Consider the following 23972-nt stretch of genomic DNA (forward strand, 5'->3'; position numbering starts at 1 on the left):
CACATCCTGATCCTGATTCAACAAGGAAGAGACAGGAAGTGAGAGACTAAAATTGAAAGAAAAAAAAACAAACAGAGCCAGAGATCCAGAGAGAGAGAGAGAGAGAGAGAGAGAGAGAGAGAGAGAGAGAGAGAGAGAGAGATATTTTAGGAACAGTTGTTTGACTATTTTTAATTGTGTGTACTAATTTGCCCTAAACCATTCTTATAATGTTATTGATGCAATAGATATAGATAAAGAAATAGGCATAAAAGTTTTAACATCATGATCAGCTGTCACTGATGGGAGGTACTACAGCAGTGTAAGACAATAAGACAAAAATTATGTATGAGGATACTGCAAATTTCTACTTTGCATATCACGATGTACTGTCAAAATGACAATGTATAATAGTGTATTATAATAATTTCCTGTAAATAGTAAAGTTAACATCTATATAGAAATTTACTTCATCAAAATAAAAAAAACGAATAGATTTAATCTTATTTTCATTCAGATAGACCAGCTACCAAGTGCTCAGTCTATTTGGAATCAATAGTGTAAGCTCTCTCATGGTTCTAATTGTGAATATGTGTTTAATGTTAATCTTATTAAAACATTTCTTCAGAATTTTTCTTCCTCGTGGTAAAATTCCAAGTGTTAATATCTCCATAGCATTATAAAATAGTTGCAATAAAAAATAAAAATAAAAAACACGATGAGATGTGACTGATATTGTAGTAACCCTTCAATCAAATATTTGACTGTCAGTAAAGAAAATCCAAATGATGTAAAACTGAAAGGTATTTCAGAATTTAGTGTAGCGGTAACATTTATACTCAACCACATACATTTTCATTGCTCTGGGACAAACCTGCACACACTAGAGCAGTTACACAGAATCACTCGAAGCAACACTGATCAGAAATGACTAATCGTTTAAGTGCAGCTCAGCTCTTGCACCATTTCACGGTATACAGGTTTACTCACCGTCCCTGCTGTATGGACCGGATTAATTCATGAACAGGCACACATTCATTCACACAATACACACTGTGTAGGGCTGATGAAAGCAAAAGGATTCACACACCAACACACACACGCACATTCATTCAGCATCTTTGCTCTCACAGATGTAGCAGGCAGCTGTGGGTGAGAGTGTATTTATGCCAGGGAAAGACCATGAAGTTCTAATTTCAAAGCTGGAGCTTCTTTGTGGTGAGGCTGCTGTGCCCTGCCTGAGGACACAGTGTCATCGCTGGGGAAGAGGCCGTGGTGTTCACTGTCTCCCTGAACCGCTGCAGGCATAACTATGTCACTACGCAGTGTACTCGCTAAAGCTTAACCTAAAATCTAAATAATTAAGTGTACACACACATCTTATATGTTGTCACCTTTCATTGGAAATGTGTTCTGAATCGTCCTACATATCCTACACAAATTTTTATTTGGGCATCTTTTAATAACCCTGATTTAATGAGACACTGGAGTCTGCAAGCTGTTACTGGGTCAGCAGGACTAAAGGCTCTCACACACTGTGAGAAATTTGACTATGGCTTCCAGTGGAGAGGGATCTGATGCAGGTAATCTGTTCTACAAGAAATATGGGTTTTACTTCAAAGTTTGCACCTTCTGCCTTATTTAGGATGCCCTAAACGCACAGGAGAGCAAATGAGAAGGAAACTAGAACAGGCAAAACAGGGACAGGCAAATGAATGTGTGCATCAACTTCTTTAAAAATAAATAAATAAATAAATAAAAAATCTCTTCTTAAATCTCTTGGACACCATTACATAATAAAAAAAAAAACAATGAGATGAGATAGAAGATTTCTGCTATGGGAATTTATCTCTGAATGTGTCTCATAAAATGGACCAATTCCCATGGTCTTGAAATCCCAAACCAGAGCTGAACAACACAACACAACATCTGTTTGAGGCATGTACTTGTGAGAGCATTCATGAGCCAATGATGTAGTCATGTCAGAGCTGGAGATCTCAGAGCTCCAGAGAGTTGTACGGATGTGTAGATGCCGTGTCTGGGACCAGATGTGAGCTGTATACAAGAGGATGAGGGAAAGACATGGATCATGTGGACTCGGGAATGGTTCTGGTCAATAAGAGAGACAGAACATGAGATTTAATTTCAGCACAAAGCTTCTCTATGCTGGTTTCTCCTTTGTGGGTTTGTTATGCATTTATTGGCCCAAATCTTGTAATCACACATGAGGTTGCTTTTTCCGATTTTACCATGTTGTACTAAACCTTGCAAGCATCACCAAACATGAAAATCTTTGTGTATTGTCAATGTATTGTCAAAAAATATTATGACAGACCATTAGCTTAGGTCAAACAGCGACTAACCTTAAGACTAAAAGATTATCTGCTTGGAACTTCTCTCAAGTATTTCGTATCAGGAGGCTTTCATTCACTCAAAATTTGTTTAGAATAGCAAACTCGCAAAACAATCTCAAAGGTCTTATGTTATGAACTCAGCAAAACCTAAAAGTGTAACACTCTTAAAACATAAATAGTCACATTTTAATAGCTTCTATTTCAACATATGATTTAAGATAAATAAAAGCATGTAAAAAGAGAAATAGAAAAGAAAATATGAACAGTAAAGCATAATGGAGCTCTGTTGCCTAGATTAGGCAGTGCGGGGGAGAAGAAATGGCAGCATAGACTCTTTTAACTCATCACTCACTTTCAGTAACCACTTTATCTAAAGTCAGTGTGGGGGAGCCTATCCTGAATTGGGAAATACACCTCAGATGGGACACCATGCACACACATTAATTCACAACTAGGGGCAAATTATCATCACAAATCAAACTACTGTAATGTTTTTGGAAGATTGGAGCAAACAGAAGAACCTGGAGCAATTTCAAATAGACTTGGGGAAAACAGAAGAACAGACACTCTGTAGAAACAGTAACCTGGATGCTGGATGGGTAATGGTTCTGACTATGGATACTTGACAACCATGCATCTTGCAGACCATCTGCATGTTTATTTGTATATGACATATGTTAAATGTGGAATGAATTTTAAGTCTACATTTCAATTCATTTTAATTGAAAGCAATTTTCATAATACTTTCAACAACAGGCATAAACCAATGTGTACATTTTGATTTACATGCTTAATGAGCAAACCAGAAGTAAAAGTGGTAAAGGAAAACTCCATGTTTCATGACAGGATGAAGAAACCTTTAGAGAAACCAGAATCAAATAAGAATCCAACTTCTTCTACACATGTGAAATTATAAACAATTATTTTTCTACATATTGTATACTATGACATCAAGAAGTAAATATTGTGTTGAAAAGATGTGCTGAGGTGAGCACGTTTTTAGCTAAGGTCATTCACTAAACAAAAGGAAAGACTTGGATATAAATGATAAAGAATTGGGGCCATTCACAGTAGCAGATAGTATGTCACTAGGTGAGAAAAGTTCTAAACAAAAGCAGAGCATCAGTATGAAACTGGGAAGATCTGTAACAGCCAGAAAATGATCAAAATACCTGAACATGACTAGTATGTCCAAAATGATCTGAGTAGGAAATCTGAGCACATTTTAAAGTCTGTTCTGTTGATGGACAGAAAAGTAAGTGAAGCATATAGAAGTTCCACCAACACAACCCAAACATTCCTGCAAAGTAAATTTCCATTGGAGCCTGAGGGATGGTGACACATTTCCCCAACCAACTTCACTTTCACAATACAGTAGCAGTGTTTTAACACTAACATATGTGTGATAGACAACATGCAACTTTGATGAGTGTGGGATTCTTGTGGGATTTGATGAGTTTGTGTGCATTGGGCACCAACAGGTCACAGCGATTCAGTTCAAAACATGTATAGTGTGTATGTGTAACGTGCACAGAATATATGTGAATAATCTAAATTATTATAGTATATTATACAAGAGTGTAGCATAGCGTGTGTATGTTTTTTTTGTAATTCCCAATCCCATCAACATTGAACAGAAATTGTGACAACTGATACAGTATCTCGTTAGACTAGTTAGAGTAAATAGTTGCAACATCAGGACACAAAACAAGCCACCAGTAGTGGTTTATAATAGTTATAGTTCTGGGATTAGTCACAACTGAGACACATTTTTAAAAGTCACCAAACAAAATGGGAATCCAAATGTGAGTCCAAACAACTATTATGCATAAAGAAAAAAATGAAGAGTAAAGTATATATATATATATATATATATATATATATATATATATATATATATATATATATATATATTACAGCTGTCAAAATTATTAATTATTAATAATGCGTTACTGGGTTAATATAATGTAAAAGAAAAGAGTTGGTAGGTTATGGCATGAGTACATTAAGAGTGAAACATCTTCTTCATTAAACAACAGTTTTACTGACTTATTCTAAAACTTAAAAATAAGCACTACACCAAAAGAAGGTTATACTGCAAAAGGCATGGCAATGAAGTGAAATTATCATAGAGAGTTACATATATACAGGGCATAATTTAATAAATACAAGGAATCATTTAAGGATATCTTGAAATGATGCACAAATTCAGGCTAGAGAGACTGTGTTTGTAAATGGATCAGTGATAACACATGTAAAAATGTGGCCCTCAATGGCATCACAGAGGATTTTAAAGATACTGCATGCAGGCACATGTACACCCACTTGTGTTAAAGCAATAGTTAAAGACCCTCATGAGAGCGAAGAGATTTTTTATAAACTACTCACTAAGCCAGCTTTGATTTACATTACTCAAATATGAGACTCGGATGACTCAGCTAAGCAGTTTCTGTCATTTGAGGACATGTTGGCAGTCTAAATACAGCATACTTAATCAAATGGTCATAAAAACCTGAAAGGTGGACGAAAGCTAAATCATGGTAAATATATTGAAAAAATGGAGACCCAGGTCTCTCTGGTGTTCATTTAAAACATTGCTGGGTAAGAAACAGCTGGGACAATGGCACGTTATGACAGAGACTGTAGACATGTCAAAACAGAGGCATGAAAGCCTGTAATGCTCAAATGAATGTATGTGCTCTGTACATCATTTCTCTCTTTCTCTCTCTCTCTCTCTCTCTTTCTCTCTCTCTCTTTCTCTCTCTCTCTTTAAAAAAAAAAAAAGTAAAAAATCCTACCTGTTAACTCATACTTACATATACCATATACAGCACTGCTCATATGGTCATTATACAAACTTAAGGACACTGAAAAATATAAAAAAAACAATTGCAAACTCCTTGACTCGTCTCTCTCTGTTTCAGTCTCTCTCTCTCTCTCTCTCTCTCTCTCTCTTTCTTTCTCTCTTTAAAAAAAAAAAAAAAAGTAAAAAATCCTACCTGTTAACTCATAGTTACATATACTTACATATACAGCACTGCTCATATGGTCATTATACAAACTTAAGGACACTGAAAAGTATAAAAAAACAATTGCAAACTCCTTGACTCGTCTGTCTCTGTTTCTGTCTCTCTCTCTCTCACACACTCTCTCTGTCTCTCTCTCCCTCTCTCTCTTTAAAAAAAAAAAAGGAAAAAATCCTACCTGTTAACTCATATAGTTAACAGGTAGGTTACAGCACTGCTCATATGGTCATTATACAAACTTAAGGACACTGAAAAATATAAAAAAAACAATTGCAAACTCCTTGACTCGTCTGGCACTCCTTACTCTCTTTAATGGAACAGCAGTGTCAGCATACAGTAAAGCACTCTAAGCCTTTGATATTGTGCTGGTAAAATAAGCACTTGGTTTTAAATGGAGACAGGTGAGATGAGGACAGAAAGCTGTAAACTGTAAGAGATCCTGATTCCCAGCCACTCATTCTTCCCCGAGGCTGACACTCATTTTGTCACATGAGGAACAGCTTGGAAAACCTGGCAAAGCAGGCCGGACCAGGACCAAAAAACGACCCAGCGAAAAGAAGAGAAAGGAGAGAAGAAAAACTGAGAAGGGGAATGAGCCTAGATTTTCCAAACATCCACTTCAATATTTCATTTACTGAATTTTGCAAAGCTACCCTTTTCACATTTTACTCTGTGGTAAAACTGCACTGTTATGCAAACACAAATACTTATGTGATGCTCAAAATAAGTCACCACAGAGCAAATGTCAATTAAAGAAGTTGAATAATTTCAAGAAAGTAAATCAAGACTCCCTCCTCCATCTGTTAAACAATTTGCTAGTTCTTCTGATGTTATTTGATATGAAATTGGGACCAAAACGATATTCTTTTTTACTAGCTTATTAATGAGAGAAAATGTGTAGAAGTAGAATTGGACATGATCTCATATGCTGTTTATTAACATAATAGTCTGCAGCATACTGTAATAAGTTTATGGCGAAATCCTAAAGAGAGGAAAGTGGCACATTACAAAGTGTGTAACAACACTAGAAATGTGTTTGATAAGCCTACGAGTGTATTTGCTCAAAACAAACAGGTCAGAACAGAACAACATGAGACAGATTACACAGGCAATGCCACAGAAGCACTTGGGCACAAAGCTGAGATGGAAGCACATAGATAACTTCCTAGACTACAAGAAACACCACCTTACTTTGCCATTATTTCACTCTGGTACACCCTCTTCATTCCGCATATCCGTACAGACTGTACAGAAAGTCAGACCATGGTGATTTGCTCATATTACGTTAAACAATAGAAACACACATTTGTGTGATCCAAATGTAGCTCGCACATACACACATACAGTACGCAGTTACATCCTGTCTGGCCTGAAACAAGGGGGTGTAACATTTCCAGTGAAATGACATCAGCACTGATATTTGGGGTCGGCAAAAGAATAAGCCTGCCTCTGCATGGTTACAGGTTTGATTGCTTCACTTGATGATGGACTGCTGAAAGAGATCTCAGTGTCATCAATTCCATCATTACCTACAGTCATCTAGAAAGCAAGCAGAGAAACACGCTCCTGACACAAAATTTGCCTCGCAGTCATGTTTTTCAGCACAACAAAGATGTAAAACGGATTGTCCTTCCCTTGTTTATTTGCATGCTGTGCTGAGGCTCGATAGCCAAAACGTGTGAGGACTTAGCGGTTGGCACAGTGTTCTCTAATCAGCTAGCATTCCTCTGTGCTTTCTGCTGTACAGCGATTAAGGGGCAGCCGATTACGTGACAACAAGTCAATGGCAGAAAAAAGTGGTTTTTCTTTACTAGCAACCTATCTATCTATCTATCTATCTATCTATCTATCTATCTATCTATCTATCTATCTATCTATCTATCTATCTATCTATCTATCTATCTATCTATCTATCTATCTATCTATCTATCTATCTATCTATCTATCTATCTATCTATCTATCTATTTATCTATTTATTTATTTATTTAATCAGTAAATAAAGTTTTCAGGACATCCTTTCCAAACAGGTTAAATAGGAGGTGACACAATCAAACTTAGACCTCATGTCTGGTAGACTCTGAATAAACTCCAGGAATATAAAGCTGTATAAGTGCATCCTAAAGTATATTTATAATATAACAGGTTTCACAAGTTGCTTATTTAAATAAAAGAATGGTGGAGGACAAAAAAAAAAACGTTTCACTTATGCTTGTGAGTGTAGACATTTACTTTGATCATTTCAAAGTCAGATCAAATAAATGTGATAACAATAATAAAATAAATAGGAACAGGGAAAAATATGTAATAATAATCTTAATTGATTGAGTCCTGAGGGTTTCTTCAGGGTGTTCTGGTTTCCTCTTACCTCCTTGAAACATGGCAGTAGGTAGATTGGTTATGATCATTTGCAGTTAGGTGTGTGTGTGTGTGTGTGTGTGTGTGTGTGTGTGTGTGTGTGTGTGTGTGTGTGTGTATTCCTGCCTCGCACTGTGTTCCTGGACTGACTAGAATGAAGTTACTAGAGATGAACAAATGAATGGCTTTAATATTGTTAAAAATAATTATAATAACTAGGATTGTGGACAGTGCTGCATTAAACCTGATACCAAAAAAACAAAACTTTGACCCTGTTAGCCTTACAGTACATTCTCCATTTTTAGGATTATGTGATACTAGTCTGTTCATGTGATTGAGAGTTGAGACATTTCTCCATGCCTGACCTCTGACACAGACTGTTTGAGAGTTTAAAAATTCGTCCTTTTCTTTTCTGACTGTTGAATTTACTCAGCCTAAAACAATATGGTGTTTAAGTTACCTTCAAATATAGGTTTCCTAGGAATGACCTCCCAAACAACAATTGGGATCCTGTGTAATTTAATTTTAGTGATTTTATTAGTGAGAGTTATAACTGCAATTAGTCTCAGAATGACATCAACATGAGGAAGCTTCAGCACATTTCACACATACACACACACACAAAGTTTGCTGACTCAAACAACTCTACTACCTGGCAGTCATGTCTGTTTCTCCAAATCACTGGGTGAGAGTACATAAGCACTTTTCATTGCTTACCCAACACAGACTAGTCATAGTGCAAATACCCGCTAGGCAGGGCACTTCATAAATGAACTTTAACTTCAACGTAAAATTAGCCACAATGACGAACAGAACACCTGGTTCACCTAAACAGAAAATAGAGCACACCCATGACTTCATTTCAACACAGTGTAAATGCTGTGCTAAAACCATTCTCTATGAATCAAACAGCTATAGCACATAAATTGTCCTCTGTGCCCCCAAGCATCACCACTGACATTCAGTTTTGGAGAGAACAAGGAGCAATAACACTATTTAAATTCCAGTGTCAACTTAAGTAGATCTAGAATCATTAGTGATGCACTCAAATGAAAATCCTGGCCATGCTGATGCCAAACAAAATAGATATTGAGAGCCAGCATTAATATTGCCTTTTTCGTTAAAATAGTACACATGTAATTAATTGGAAGCTTTTTTTTTGTTTGAATGAAACTTATTTGAAAAAAAAAATAAAGAGAAAAAAAGGTGTGTGTGCATGTAAAATATATACATATTCAGAGTTGAGATCATATGGCTTTTTTACAAGGTCATGGTTGCCAGATAGATTTTATTTAATTTCTTATTAAAATAATCCAATTAAATTTACTGAAACTGGGACAGTCATTTGGAGTGCTAACTTCTTTAAATGCTTTACAGAAATGTTAAAGTGTTACAGTTTGTTATATTTTATACATTCGAGCATGCGATTTGGGTAAAGGTTTTTGCATTTGAACTTTTTTTATATCTAAAGAACTGACCCTGACTGAAATGTCAGTGCATTTCTAATCATTATTGACATTATTGATCTAGAAACATGGCACAAGCATCTGCCCATGCTGAGAGAAGCGTGTCAATCATGACCACAGCTTGCAGATAGCAGCTAACAGCTGGACCATGCGCCAAAGTTCTCAGGCAACTGTACATGAAATACAGCGATGATGTTAATCCACATGGCATATGTCATCTGCAAACAACACATCACAATACTGCACAATACTAGTGTGTGCACAGTACAGTGCAGTCAAAGCCTATAATGATGGTCTGTACACAAACTATTACTATGAAGTGCTTTTTATGTCTCTTCCCCATTGCCCTGTTTCCCCTCATCCGTCATGTTTGTGGGAGGTGATTGTGGCCTCCAGTTTCACTCAAAGGAATGCCAGCTGGGATTTTCTGCTTTGTAAAAGATCAAAGATGGCTGCCATGGCTGACACAAAATCTCAGTCACAAACCCATATGCACTTCACTACAACAAAAAGAACATTTCACACTTTGTATGTCCACTGTAGGACTGTTATAAGTAAGAATGTCTGGAGAAGCATCCTCGATCCTGTACCTCTATCAAAACCCAGAGGCTCTCAACAGCTGAACCCACCCTTTTACCAATTACATGAGGTAATTTTAGCAAACAGGGCCAATCCCAGATTGGTGGGGTCCAGTTTACTGCTGCACTTCTGCTAAATGTGGTTAGCTCATCCACCAAACACTTAATATTAAAATAATATATCAGGAATTGTTCCTAACATCTGTTTACTATCTACAAGTGTGTCATATGTGTCACAACTACAGATGGTAGTTTCAGCATGTTTCTCTTAGTGAGGAAAATAAATAGAAACCCAATGGGCAATTGAAATCTAAGGGCAGTTATTTTATTATGAAATTGTAGGATTTCTAAAGTTTTTGTGTCACCATGGTAAAAAATATATAAACAAAGAATTATTTCCATTTCCATGTGATGACTCGTCGATTTCACAAAACTTCTTAAAAAGCATTTTGTTAGTGTGGGTAAGTTGTACACACTACAGAAGAGCATATTTCATTTTAAGACCCTAGTGAATATACAGTAGTAGCATATTTATTGTATACTGCTTCAATAATTAGAATCCTCGTATCGTCATCGGAAAAACATTTCAATAACAGCCTAAAGACTTCTGTTATAAGTGTTTTTGGGAACTGGGTTGTTTGTCCATTTCTACATGTACAGAAACATTATTAATGAAATGAAAAAAACTGTTGTATAATCATGTCTACATTTTAAATGTGGTGGACAGAAATTAAGTAGAAAAGGGAGGGCTATCCCTTTAAGGCAAATTAAATGTGGATAGTCTGTCGTCCAATGCAAATCAGTATGTGGAGAGACCTGTTAGGGCTTTAGGCAGTTTAGCACTCTTTTACTCTGTGGAGTTTTTACAGAACTTAAACTACAAATATCTAAACCACTCCCTAAGCACAAATATCCTACTGTTCCCTCTTTGCCCCTGCAAGTCAAAGGTCAGTTATGTATAATGTAAAAAGGGCTTTCACTAAACTGTCACATGTCAAGGTCTGTCATATGAAGGTTGAGAAACATGGAAACGTGCCTGCGCCTTTACTCTTCTACAGCTTTACTGTGATGATTTCTAATCACACAATCCGGTGTAATGCAAGAGAGAATGGGTTCCTTTTGAGTCTGATTTCTCTAAAGGTTTGTTCAAGAGTTTTTCCTGTACCATGTTTGAATCTGACTTGCTCATTAAGGATCTAAATATACATTCAGATTTCTGTAGAACTGACTATGTCTATTAAAAAAATATACAAATTCAATTGAAAATAATTTAATTAAATGTAACTTCCACTGTAACTCTATGTTACCATTCCAAATTTTTATATGACAGAAATTGACTGAATTTCAAACAATATGTTTTAAATCCAGCTGTCAGAAGTTTATTTACACATTACAATTTCAATCTCAGGCAAGTGGAACAAATCTGATCGGTAAGGGACATGGCCGAGAATCTAATTCTGGACATTTGAAAGAAATTACAAAAAATTTTATTCCTTAGTTACATGTATTTTTTCAATGAAAACTGTGATTTTGGTTTTGTGGTAAAATATATGCAGATAATAACAGCAGAAGGAGACAAAAACAGATTGAGCAGCAGATTGTGAAGAATTAGATGTGCAAATGACTCTGAACCAGAAATAAAGCAGAAGAATCTATTACTTAACTCCAATATACAAGGAATAAAGTACAGGGCATCAGAAAATGAAATAAATCACCTATCAATACCACTCATAACACAAATAAGAATCACTTAACTATTTCAGAGGCTGAGAACTATAGAGCAAATGGCCTGGTTTCGGCCTGGTTTACAATAAAAACACTAATTCATCATGCCTGTTAGGGGAGTATTGTTAGATGCCACTGGACTATGCACACTGCTGGGTTAGCAAGTAGTTGGTATTTCTGAGCCCCCGTCCCTGCCACCCCCCCACACCTCAATTGACCTGTATTCCATTGAGCAAGAATTGTCAACATATAGGCTAATCTTCCTACCCATTTCACACTGAAAGCATCTGTTCACTGTCAGCTCCGTACAGACCTGGCTCTACACACCTCCATAAGAAGCAAACAAAGACAACAAAGTTTCTTCATTCATTCCAGACTGTGTCTGTGTGCTCTGAGCCAAACATGGGTATAATTACACATTCAAACCCAACCTTTAACAAAAAAACTTGAACTGTTCTAGACAAGAAATAAGAGAGTTTAATAAAAGCAACAGTGTGTATCATCTTTCAACCCCCCAGACAGCTGGATGACCTCTCTGCAGGTAACCTTAAACAGCCTCAGGGATGATCATAAGCCTGCTATTCTTTCCTGTTTTACACCCTGACTCTGATTCATAAGCAAACTGATATCTTTAATTAGTTCAATTAAAGGAAAAATAAAATGACAAAAAAAAAGCTTAACATGATAAACATTTTAGCATGAATGGAATAAAATGTTTTTAGGTGTCATTAATCCAACAATATGGGTAAGAGCAAGTGATGAGCAAACTTACAGTATATTTGCATGCTACATTGGTTTTTTTTTTTTATATTATAGCTATAAAGATACAGACGAGTGCAAATGTTTGCATACCCATAGGGCCAAACAAAACGCTTATTCTGTCAAGACAAACAAATAATAATAATATGGTTAAATAGTCTGTTGAAAGATATTTATTAACTGTGAATAGTTCAAACCAAAGCTTGCATCTCCCTTTCCTAAATGTGATATAAACTTCCCTATTCTCTTTGCCTTAATAAATGCTGTTAAGTGATACATTAGTGACATTCTGTATAACGCAATCTAAAATCAGTCAATACAGAGGTAAAGGTGGAGGTGGAGTATTCTGAATAAGGATCTGATCTACACTCGTGGGAAGGTAATGCAGGCAGAAGACAACTGCAATGCAAATCCGAGGCCACTTGACACACTGCTGGTGGAAATGGAGCCTGGGCCTCCTGATGTTTACTGCAAAGCAAACAGCTTCTGTCAGAAGCCCTCATGCCTGCGCAATAATAATCGTACAGGTCCACCTACTTATTGATATATGTCCGATTCCTAATGTGCAGATAGCAGTGATGGGAAAAACTAAAACGAGCTGCCGCATGGTGAAAATGCAATGCGTTCGTGGAGGCAGTGGAAACACACCCTGCACAGATGTAAGGTTTTAGCTGGTGAGGCTGGTGCACGCACACACACACACACACACACACAGTCTGAAATTGCAGGTTTTCTGCGCTTTAATCACATGTGTCCGATCACAGGCCTGGATACGATCAGATTTCTCTGCTGCCAAATGCGTCCATGGAGAAGACGCACACATAATGTCTGATCCAGCGCTTGTCAATGCGCACGCAATTCCCGTTTCACACACACACACACACACACACACACACACGCCACAATGCTGTCAGCGCTGTGACACACAAAATACAACCGTGTTTTTATGTACAGGACCGATTCCACACCTTTTTGGTAGCTTTTTCTGTAGATCGGATACATTGGTCTGTCTGATCATTAGCACCTTCTAAGCTGCGCCTATCACTGCTAGCTACTAAGCTAATACACTTCGTTAATAGAATAAATGGTCAGATTACAGGCGTTTTATTCGCCATGATTTTCTCCTACCGTGACAAGTCATCGTTTCTAGCAATAGCATAAAAAGCCACTTAGAGCGACTGACCGTTATGAATCCAGGATGACGGTTAAAGGCTCGTGAATGGGAAATGAGCAGATCCACAATGGGGGAAAAAAAAGCCGACGTGTTGTTCAGATCCAGCAGGACTGAATCAGTCTGCGGTTTAAACGCTTTGGCCGTGTTCACAACCGATAGACCCGAGAAGCTCCTTGAGCTCGGAGGTGCATTTACGCTCCCGTTTCCGTTCCCGCACCGATGGGAGCTGCTGCTGTTGCTGCTGCTGCTGGACCGAGGCGCGTGCACGAGCCTTCGTTTCCTGTCCAGCCCTGAGATCCGGGCCAGCGGCTCCGCGATCGCGCGCGTGCCCTGCCCGGCTTACGTCACCACATTCACGCAATCCCCTTCAGTGGGTGTGCCAGTCCACCGCGTGGATCCTCCTCATCCCACTATTTTTCCCATCCCGATCCCGGTGTGTTTGCTCACGGATTACTCACCTGTAATAGCACACTCTATTGTCCTGTTTGCGCTTTTCACTTTTATTTAGACGGAGGATTCCCAAACCTGCTGGGAAAACTATCACAAGTGATTATTCTACATTTTTCTACTAACTGAAATTATTTTTCTTTATGGACATTATTTGGACATTATGCATGTATCCAATTGTACAGTATGGACATTACAGATTTTACACTTACTCTACATCTGAATACTACATTTCTTATAAATTCCCAATGTTAAATGTCTTAAAAATTTCAGCATTTGTTTGTTTTCTTTTCTTCTGGTGTTATAGTGAATCAGAGTCACCCAACATTTGGAGAAGAACAGGAGGTGGATAGATGAAGAAATTTCACTCACACACTTTCAGTGACTGTTTTACTTCTGGTCAGAGGCTCAGTGGAACTGATCTCACAAACACTGGGTATGAAGCTTAAACACTCACTGATAAGATCTGTCAGGGATCCATCATATCTGAAAATGTTAGAATAGTAAATAACAAATAACCAATTATGCTATTTATTACTAAATGTGTCTATCTATTAACCTCGTTAATTCCCGTTCAGATCCACCATTTGGATTTAATCCAAATATCAGAAAATATATGTAAAAAGAAATTGCATGCTATTTGCTATTTGACTACTTGAACAGTATTTCAGGAAAAATATATAGTATAATGAGAATAAAAAACAAGAACTCAGTGACAAGTGTAGAATATACTTACAAAGTATGTAGTGAAAAAAATCAATATTTAGATCTTTATTGTGTTATTAGCCCTTTATTATCTCAATCCCTCTAACTCGTCAAATAGTGATTTTACAGTGAACAGGTTTTGGACCCACATATCTTTTTAACTGTCAGATCTTTGCACATATTTACCAATTAGTTTGCATCATTCTGTAAGTTCTTTCTGTTATTTTTCTGTTAATGTTAACTGATGTTGTTATAGACACCCTTGATTCAGAGTTCAGGTTGCTGACAGAAGATTTTAAGTGTGTGTGGGGTTTTTCACATACTCTCCAAATCATGGCAGTAATTGGATTGGCTAATCTAAATGTGTGTGATTAATTATTATTATTATTATTATTATTATTATTATCATTTTGCATATTGAAATCAGGGTATTGTGAACTCTTTTCATCTTTACTTTGTACAAAAAAAAGAGAGGATACGTTCCGTTGCAAATTTGTATAATCACTTGCATTAGGGTATAATTAAGGGTTGTAATATCTTGTCACTGAATTGAAGTCTTTGAGTTTAGAAAACAATGTAGGTCTAGATTTTGCTACACCGTTTGTATACTGTTGTACATTTACAGTACAGAAAGAAAAAGTTTTTTTTGTTTAAAAATGCAACTATGTGTGAAATGCATGCAGCAGTTTCAGAGCACCCAAATGTAATGTCGCTGAGAGACACAGAGTGCATTGGTGTGGTGAGGGGGGCTTTCAATGTGGAAACATGAGCAACCTATATACTGTAGAGGGGAAGACATTGTGAGACTAATACTGACTGCACTCTGAGGCTGCAGACTAGCCACATCAAAGAAATCACAGCGGAGAGTCTCACCACTCAAACCAAAAAAAAAGTCCATTATAGTCAATATAAGTTTGCACCCCAAAGCAAGTAATTGTATTGATAGTGAAGCCACACTGTATTGCTGTTTCAGAACATTCATTTTTATTTTGTGCACAGATATTACAAATATTACAGATATAACAGATATTTACACGTGTGTGTGATGTTTGAGGAATATAGCTTCAAGAGAGGGCTAGACATTTAATGAAGTTACCTTTTTTATATTTTTTTTGTTTTGTGGGTATTTTGCCACCATGTGGTTATATCCGTTATTGCAGGCTGAAGTGTTAATTTTAGTAATTTCAGTCGAAATATTTTTGTACTATTGTGTAAAAATAAATATTCTAACAAAACTGATCATCAAAAAAAGAAAAAAAATATATATACATTATTTTATTGTATATATTAGTATATACTTACTATGACAAACATAGCAAAATATAAAGCTTTTAATTGACTTAAACAAATATATGTTCAGAAAGGGAATTAAACAAAGAATTAAAGCATGAATTATACATATACACTCCTAAAACTGCCTGTGATGGCTTTTTCTCATTTACATTTGCTGTAGTAAACTGTTGGGAGAAAAGCTAAGTTGTTTTCTTGAACTCAAAGGTAAATTAGGATCAAAGAGTTTGATGTAAAATTAACACATCTGGGTTCACAAACTTTATTCAGCTATCCAACAATTGATCAAAGCTCATTATTTCTGAATAGAACAGGACTCACTTTTCTTTTTAATAAAAAAAAAAAAACTGTCTGAAAGTTTACCCACGAAGATTAAACATGTAAAGACATCAAAGGGAAATGCTTTCATATACTAAAGTATACTTTAGTATACTTCATCTATTTATTATATACATGATTAAACTTTTAATTTTAACTTTATTTTATTAAACTTATATATATTTTTTTTCTTGATTTCCTGACTAATGATTGGTCTATTAAAAACTTTTGCTTTACTTTTATTTATTTATTGAATTCAATTGAATTCATTTTTATTTGTATAGCGCGTTTAACAATGAACATTTTCTCAAAGCAGCTTTACACAGATAATGTGGTGATAAAAATGAATAAGATGTTCTTTATAAGTTTTATTTTTTATTTATTTTTACCAGGAGCAAACTGAACTGAACTACTAAACTGACAGGTTCAGGAGCACAAACATTATTTTATAATGCACTATTGTAAAACTTTTGTATGAGCAACTGTCATTGCTATATACAATGAATAAAAAATGTAACCAGACATTAAAATTGTCTATTTCCTGTGCCTGTTAGACGGCAAAGCAAAAAAAAAAAAGAAGACTAAAAAAGAGAAAATCCCTCAGACTGTGCCATGTTGTGATATGACCAACGAAAGGAAAGTTGTGACTCATAGCTAAAAAGCCCCCACGCGACCTCCTCTTTTCACGAGAAAAGTCTAAAATAGAGGTTTCTATAAATAATTTGATGTTTTGATCTGAAGGATACTGAGTAATATGGAAAATTCTCCTTAATTATCTCATTAATGTAGAATAACTTAAAAGAATAAAGTGTGTATAGATGCTCAAATTTAAAACAGAAATGTAAAAAAAAAGTATTTATTTATGTAATAAATAAATAAATAATGTATTTGTTGGAGGGATTTTAATAAGTTAGATCTATCTATAATATGGTACAGTTGATATCTCCATGTCATCTGTTTACTAGGTGCCTCTGACTTGCCTGTCCTCCCATGTGTAGTCAAGAACAGGAAAACGTTGTTGTCTAATCTTCTCTCACTTGTGAGAGGCAGCAGTTCAAAGATGTATGACAACTGGATCGCCTGCATTGTTGTGCTCCTCTTCTTTTTGGCAACATTGGCATGCTCTCACAACAAAACTGGAGGGAAAAAAAACCTATACATCAAAGGTTTGTGTATTTTGTTCCAAATACATATGGGCAGCTGTTTAGCTCGCGGAGGAAATAACAAAGTTACTAGTGTAAAGCCATTGTGAAGAGAAATTTATTTGCACGATAATGGGGTTTGTACGTTGTAAGTAAGACAACGGTCTTAAGAAAGAATTGCATCAAGAAGGAAGGAAGGAAGAAAGAAAGAAAGAAAGAAAGAAAGAAAGAAAGAAAGAAAGAAAGAAAGAAAGAAAGAAAGAAAGAAAGAAAGAAAGAAAGAAAGAACAGAGAAAGAAAATTAACAAAGAAACACAGTAAATGTAAATACGATACTTTGTAAATAATGTAGCACAAAACATATTTGGTGTATAATAAGTACATAATATCAGTACTAAGAGCCTTTCTAATACCCTTATCTCGATTGTTGTTGTTGTTGTTTTTTTTATTTTTTTTTATTTAGATTTCCAAAGTAAAAAAGCGAAAGTAAAAACCATATATAAAAAAAAAAGAGAAAAAAGTGACAACAAAAGAGGAGGAGGGTTGTGACAAACCACATCCTTTACACCTCTCTTATTTTTCACCCTAAACCTTGCAAGCATACAACAACATGTGTTATTGTGTTTACAGATAGGAACCTGGTAATACACACAGTGATGTCAGATGCTGACAATGCTTCTATCAACTGCCCAGGTCTGGAGGTTAATAAGGAGAATGTTCATATTACTCTATACAAGGAGACAGTGCTGCACTTTACAGATCTCCAAAAGAGTCAAGTAGCAAACACCTCAATGGAAAAGCAAAAGTTTATTGTCCATGTTAGGAATAACACTGTAGATTATGTGATAAACATGCTTCAAGTCAATGACACAGGCTTGTACAACTGCACAGTTGCACATGGAGATGCTGCCAAAACAATCCGTACTTTTCTTCTTGTTACAGGTACTGCATTTTCAGTTACAAGCAGAATCCATTAGCAACCTCAGCATATGTATAAATGCATTAAGCCTTTAAATTGTTATCTTGTTATTCTTTAGAGCCAGGGCTTCAATCCGGTCCTCATGAGGGACGGTCAGTGTTTTGGCTACTGCTTGCTGCAGGCTGTGGATTACTAGCTTTGTATAACTTTATCACCACAATTGTCAGCTGCTCCTTTGCTGTAAGTATCTATATGATCACATTTATTAGACAAAACAAATGAAAATCCAAAGATTTTCAGTTTATATGTTTCAGTTTTATTTTATTCAGTTAGATTTTATTTTCTATTAGAAAAATATTGTTTTGGCAGTAGAATTAAACAAATTCAAAATTTCAGATTTTCTTATTTTGCTGGAAGATCATTGTGCTTAAGAATTATATTAAAAAATATCTCCTAATATACAAAAGAATGTTTCAGCTTGATATTAGTTAAAAAAAAATATATGTAGATGGATTTAATAATTGTGGATTTGTTTTATTGTCACTCAGTAATAAGAAAATCTGCATGCATGTAACTATTTTGTAACTATTTTTATTTGCTACATTATCATTTTTGCAGTGAGGTGGTCAATCTTGAACATCATACGGCTATGTTACAAAAAAAACTAATAACGTGTCTGTTTCTAAACCAGTGGAAACTCAAGCATCAAGATACGTTCCAGAATGATTACTTCAACACAAGGCCAAGAGAATTCTCAAGAATCAAATAAGTTCAGCATCTGCTCCAGTTTCCACCTCTCCTCTGACCATAACAATTCACCTACAACTGACCAAGTGACTACATTCAGTCATAAAGAATTGTCCCAATCATCTAAGTATAATGTTGAATCCATGCTTAAGTTATTTAAATACTTTGTAAATGGGAACAATAAAATCATGATTTCAATAAAAAAAAATGTTCAGTAAAGCAAAGGGTGTGAATTTGCATGATTGTGTTTATTAAATATTATTGAAACCATTATTTTCATTCTATCATAAGTAAAACTTTTATCCAATCAATACTACAATACTACAAATTATGCATGCTGTATAGGCATTTGTTTTCTGGCAGATGTTTCCAAGCAGAAACATATCTCTCTGCTAGTGTTCTGAGTTATATCCAGTACTATGCCAAAGTCAGAAAAATATTAATTTTCGTGGCAAACAATAGTGAGGGGACAATATAGTACATGATGACCCTTTTCTGGTAAACACATTTTCCCATCATTATTGCTATTGTTCATGATTCACACAAAAGAAAAGAGTAAAACGTTATGACATCTGTCCAATTTATAATTATAATTATTGATCTTTATTGTTGAACTGCATAAATATGAAGTTCATGGCTGTTTGATTGAAATGCAATTGAATTTTTTAACCATTATTTTTTGCTGAAGGGTAGACTTTTTACAAATTACTCTAATTACATTGCTAATTTATTTAAATAAGCAAAACTGCACATAATAGGCTTTGTAATGCACTAATAATAATCATGACCCTTATCATTATTTTATTAAAATTAGTTATTATTAGAACAGACATCTAGACATTTTCACTTGCTATGACTTCATTACTTCTAATAATATAAAACAAATACACGTCAGATGGATCGGATGTAAATTTATTCCATCAAAATAATGTTCTGAAAAACAGCGCGTAAACCTTTTTTGCAACTCAGCATAAGTTCTCATCAAATATGAACTGAATTTTTTTTGAGTGCCTATCACATGTGAATTTGAAATTTCATGATTTAGCACAACTATTTCACAGAAATACCACATTACCGTTTCCATTCTTGCCTATCAGAGTTTCATTTTGAGGTCAGCTCAAAATGGTACGTTTAAACTCTGGTTCGGATTGTTCATTTTGCTGATTTATTGCTTTTTTGCAATTGCACGTTCAACGATTTTCCGTCAGTTTCCCTGCAAGCTTGCATCATGCATATGTAAAAATTAGTACTAACAACGGGCAGTTACCGTCAGCTTGAGGTTTTCCTGCCATAGCTGTGATGTCACCAGGGTTTCCATAATAGTTTGAAGATTTCACATAAAAAGAGAACGAGAAATGCCCCCAGTGTTACACAATGTTTGTCTGCGTTATTATACTGATCGTGGGTTTCCCACTGGGACATGGTGAGTACCCTGCATTTTAACTCACTATGGTATTTTATTAGAAATATTTAAAAGTTTACTAATACTTTATTCTTCCTCTGTCCCACCAGCTTTAAGTGTGTCTCAGCCATACTATGCACTGGGAGAAGAGGGGCGAGTGTCTATATATTGCACAGTTAAAGCAAAATTACAGCCAGAAGAAATGCAAGTGACTGTATATAAGGGAATGCATGGAGAAAAAAGGATCTGCAGTGCCTATGTCAACACCTCAAACCCTCACATAGAAACAAATGGTAGAATCTACTGCAGAGGTATTGTAAACAAAGAAAGAGTGGACCTGACCATCTTTGGCTTGAGAGGGGAGGATACTGACCTCTATCGATGCCAAATAGATGTCATTTTCCCACCACCATACATCAGCAGGTATGGGAATGGCACGCTGATCTACATACCAGGTAAGAGATGTTCCAGAATTCTCGTTCTCTTAATTAATTCCACTGTATATTTATGTTTGCCCTCCCATTTACCTGCTTACAAGCCTTAGATGTATGTAATTGCAAAATTAATTTATACCTGATTTTTACCTGAACCTTTATTATATTTTATAAACATCATGTGTGCAGACCACCTGCAATTCGATTCTGAATTATATTGCATTTTTGGGGAAAAAAATATTTTAACGCATATTACAGATGTTTGAGTCAGTGAAACATAAAGAAATCATATGGACAGAAGAGTGGAGCTTGATTTACAATAGTGGTTAATACTGAATGTCAGTACACTCTTACTGTATACCAACCTTATATTTACCCTCACTGTAAACCCACCTTTACTGCACAAGTGTTAGCACTGTCTAGTAGTTAGACATGAAAGTGACAATGTTTGAGTAGTATTTTACTACTGAACATTTTTAACTGACACAGATTATTCAAAATGTTCATAGATATATTTTTTAAAAATTGTTTTTAAATATGTTTATTAAAAGCAAACACAACTGACCCACTGGTCAGAGTAAGTGTTCCACACAACACAACATCGGAGTAAATGTGCTGTTAAGTCTTTAAAAAGAGAAAGAAAGACACCTTGTCAGAAAACTAGAGGGAGCCAGAGGTCTTAGACCATTCATAACGTCTCTTCTTAATGTTGTGGTTTATTCAGTGGAAACGGGGCCTCCCCAACCCACATTTGGATTCAAAACACCACAAAAATAATGCTTCTCGTTGACGTCAGTAACTCCGTGGATGCTTTGATAGGAACTTTGATCTATAAATTGAAGTATTTTGCTTTGAAACTTTTTCCATTTAGTAAAAGAACAATAAAACCATCTTCAAATGTCTTTACCGAATTCAAGTGTATTTGCTATACTGAATAATGTTATATTTTTCCTCTCCAGACAGACCAGACTGCCCCCCTGAACACTCTCAAGCTAGGATTATGGAAACCCCCGAGATCACATATAACCAAACCCTCGCATTTCCCAACATTCTGCTCTTTGCTATTCTCATAACCACCACCATCACCCTCATTCTACAGGTACAGACTAAAAAGTACAGTCTACAATCTGTAGACTACTATGATTACTACTACTACTACAACACTACTAATACTACCACTACTACTACTACTACTACTACTACTACTACTACTACTACTACTAGTAATAATAATAATAATAATAATAATATATTAATACAAAATTTGAATTACCTTAAGACTGCTGTAAGTGTTTGAGATTTTCTACATGAAAAGAAAAGTAAAGTTGGAAAGCATTACAGTTTGTTTAATTTAGGTTTCCAGTATAACTTTTGCAACAAAAAAAAAAATGCCAATCAAATGTTGTTGTGTTTTTCATGCCCAGGTGATGAAAATGATCCTGACACGACGGAAATCCAATCACATGACACAAACACTTTCACAGAAAGGCGATTACAGGAACTTTTGGTGATATGTACAAAACTTATCAGTGATATTCATCTGAGTTTGCATTACCAAAGATTTATAATATTATATTATTATAGTAATAAATGACAAATATATCTCATTTTATCTGAAGGTAGATAAAAAAGTCAGCTTGTTGCAAAGCTTCCTGTGCAATTTCTTTCTAATTTTCACTGGAAAAGAAACATTACATGTTTCCTATGGAAGTGTACCCAATGTTGAATTACTGCCTCTCAGTGAATTAAACTCTGTACAAAAAATAACAATGTCTCAGTTTCCTGTAAGAATTAACCACCATAAGTATTCATTACATCAGAAATGACTTTCGAATACAGGAAGGGTGTATTTGAAAAAGAATTGACTCAGACTAGTAGCTCCAGTCTATTTTTCTATGTGGTTATTACATTCAGTTTAGTGCAGTGTCTCTGTAACGGTAAGGAGAATTTCACCTTAGCAATGCGTGTCAGATCATGTCAGCAAAGGAAAATAATAGTTACCTCAAACATTTATGTGACACATCCCTAATCATTTTCATTATGTATGATTCACAATAAGCATTATGAATGTTCAATTTACATGTAGTAACAACACATTAGGGACACCTACAGCGTAAATCATCTAACAAAGCAACATAATGAATACTAATAGGAGCTGTAGCAGCAGTATGGGTAATCAAGGATGTTTTTAAATTTAAAGCAATTTTCAGAGACCAGATACTTATTAATGAATTAATCTGATGTCTAATCATGATTTTTGAAAAAAAAAAAAAAAAACTAAGCTTAATTTAAAAAGAAACTGCAAATAATATACATTAAAACTGAACTATACACTGATAAAAAATAGCATTAGCCATTACAACAGGATTTTGGTCAAAAGTCTAACATCACTTTGTTACTAATTAACCTTCTTCTTACTAACGATTGTTTACCCCTTTCAGCTTTATAGTTATTAATCCTTAAGGGTTTTTTTTTTTTTTTGTAGCTACTTGGACACATTTTGTAGTATATTTAACAGCATATAAAATGTATACTCACAGCAGCTATTTAGTATGCTAAGTTGTATTTTAAATGTTTTTGTCAATCAAAAGCCTCAAGATGTATTTTATATATATATATATATATATATATATATATATATATATATATATATATATATATATATATATATAAACAGCCTTTTATGTCAGCATAAGTCCTTATCCACAACGTTAAAATTTGTTGAAATTTTAAATACCTCATTTGAGTGACTGGCTTCTTTGTTATTTCACAGCTCACACAATCTGCCAGTGAGTTATCACACCTAGCGGTCAAAACTTGAAACTGCAACAAGCGTTCATTGGGGTGGAATCACATTACCTTGGGAAGGGGCAGTGGACACGAAAGGAAATGTCAGGATTGGCAGATTGGGCACATTTTAAAAAGTATGGATCATGAGAATGTGAACAATGTCCATACATAAAAATTTATGTGCACCATCGTGATCCCTTTTAAAGACTGAGAACAATAAGAAAATGTTAGTTTTCCAAGGCCTGTTATTTGTGGGCTAGTTTTTGGTTCTATTGTGCAATTTATAAAATAATCCAGCAAACCTGGTTAATAGGGTTGAGTTTTCTGCCTATTATGTGAGTAAGTTTATTAAATGATATTT

The 23972-nt window shown here is 35.3% G+C and overlaps 3 protein-coding genes across 7 annotated transcripts in view; 2 read left to right on the forward strand and 1 right to left on the reverse strand.

The window, feature by feature from the left end:
- Positions 1-13741, reverse strand: part of raph1a (Ras association (RalGDS/AF-6) and pleckstrin homology domains 1a) — a 55487-nt gene extending 41746 nt beyond the window's left edge. For 2 of the 3 annotated variants that reach the window (XM_046844631.1, XM_046844629.1), the window contains exon 1: positions 13427-13740. The gene's annotated coding sequence lies outside the window, so the exon portion shown is untranslated. Of the gene's footprint in view, positions 1-13426 lie in introns of all 3 variants that reach the window. The other variant, XM_046844632.1, reaches the window with a different exon arrangement.
- Positions 12682-19209, forward strand: LOC124382629. Of its 3 annotated transcripts, none has more exons than XM_046844634.1 (6): positions 12682-12917; positions 14172-14300; positions 17143-17343; positions 17950-18261; positions 18357-18478; positions 18930-19209. In XM_046844634.1, exons 3-6 carry the CDS (start codon positions 17238-17240, stop codon positions 19005-19007), a joined length of 618 nt encoding a protein of 205 aa, XP_046700590.1. In that variant the 5' UTR covers positions 12682-12917; positions 14172-14300; positions 17143-17237; the 3' UTR covers positions 19008-19209. The 3 variants fall into 3 exon arrangements, with proteins under 3 accessions (XP_046700590.1, XP_046700591.1, XP_046700589.1); XM_046844635.1 differs by lacking the exon at positions 12682-12917 and adding an exon at positions 13849-13963 and having other exon boundaries at positions 18857-19209; XM_046844633.1 differs by lacking the exon at positions 12682-12917 and adding an exon at positions 13849-13963.
- Positions 19210-20359: 1150 nt separating this feature from the next.
- On the forward strand, positions 20360-22571 carry cd28 (CD28 molecule). The gene is made up of 4 exons (XM_046844926.1): positions 20360-20408; positions 20498-20842; positions 21781-21920; positions 22246-22571. The coding sequence occupies exons 1-4, from the start codon at positions 20360-20362 to the stop codon at positions 22330-22332; spliced, it is 621 nt and encodes a 206-aa protein (XP_046700882.1). The 3' UTR covers positions 22333-22571.
- Positions 22572-23972: the final 1401 nt, after the last annotated feature.

The sequence above is a fragment of the Silurus meridionalis genome, chromosome 3, assembly GCF_014805685.1.
Source record: "Silurus meridionalis isolate SWU-2019-XX chromosome 3, ASM1480568v1, whole genome shotgun sequence".
NCBI classification, from domain to species: domain Eukaryota; kingdom Metazoa; phylum Chordata; class Actinopteri; order Siluriformes; family Siluridae; genus Silurus; species Silurus meridionalis.

What these genes read in the sequence shown, in the direction of transcription:
- LOC124382629 (XM_046844634.1), top strand. Translation starts at nt 17,238, where the DNA reads ATGTATGACAACTGGATCGCCTGCATTGTTGTGCTCCTCTTCTTTTTG. An exon ending in TACTTTTCTTCTTGTTACAG is followed by an intron (nt 18,262 to 18,356) that starts GTACTGCATTTT and finishes GTTATTCTTTAG; the next exon opens with AGCCAGGGCTTCAATCCGGT. An exon ending in TTGTCAGCTGCTCCTTTGCT is followed by an intron (nt 18,479 to 18,929) that starts GTAAGTATCTAT and finishes TTTCTAAACCAG; the next exon opens with TGGAAACTCAAGCATCAAGA.
- cd28 (XM_046844926.1), top strand. Translation starts at nt 20,360, where the DNA reads ATGTTTGTCTGCGTTATTATACTGATCGTGGGTTTCCCACTGGGACAT. An exon ending in GGGTTTCCCACTGGGACATG is followed by an intron (nt 20,409 to 20,497) that starts GTGAGTACCCTG and finishes CTGTCCCACCAG; the next exon opens with CTTTAAGTGTGTCTCAGCCA. An exon ending in CACGCTGATCTACATACCAG is followed by an intron (nt 20,843 to 21,780) that starts GTAAGAGATGTT and finishes TTTCCTCTCCAG; the next exon opens with ACAGACCAGACTGCCCCCCT.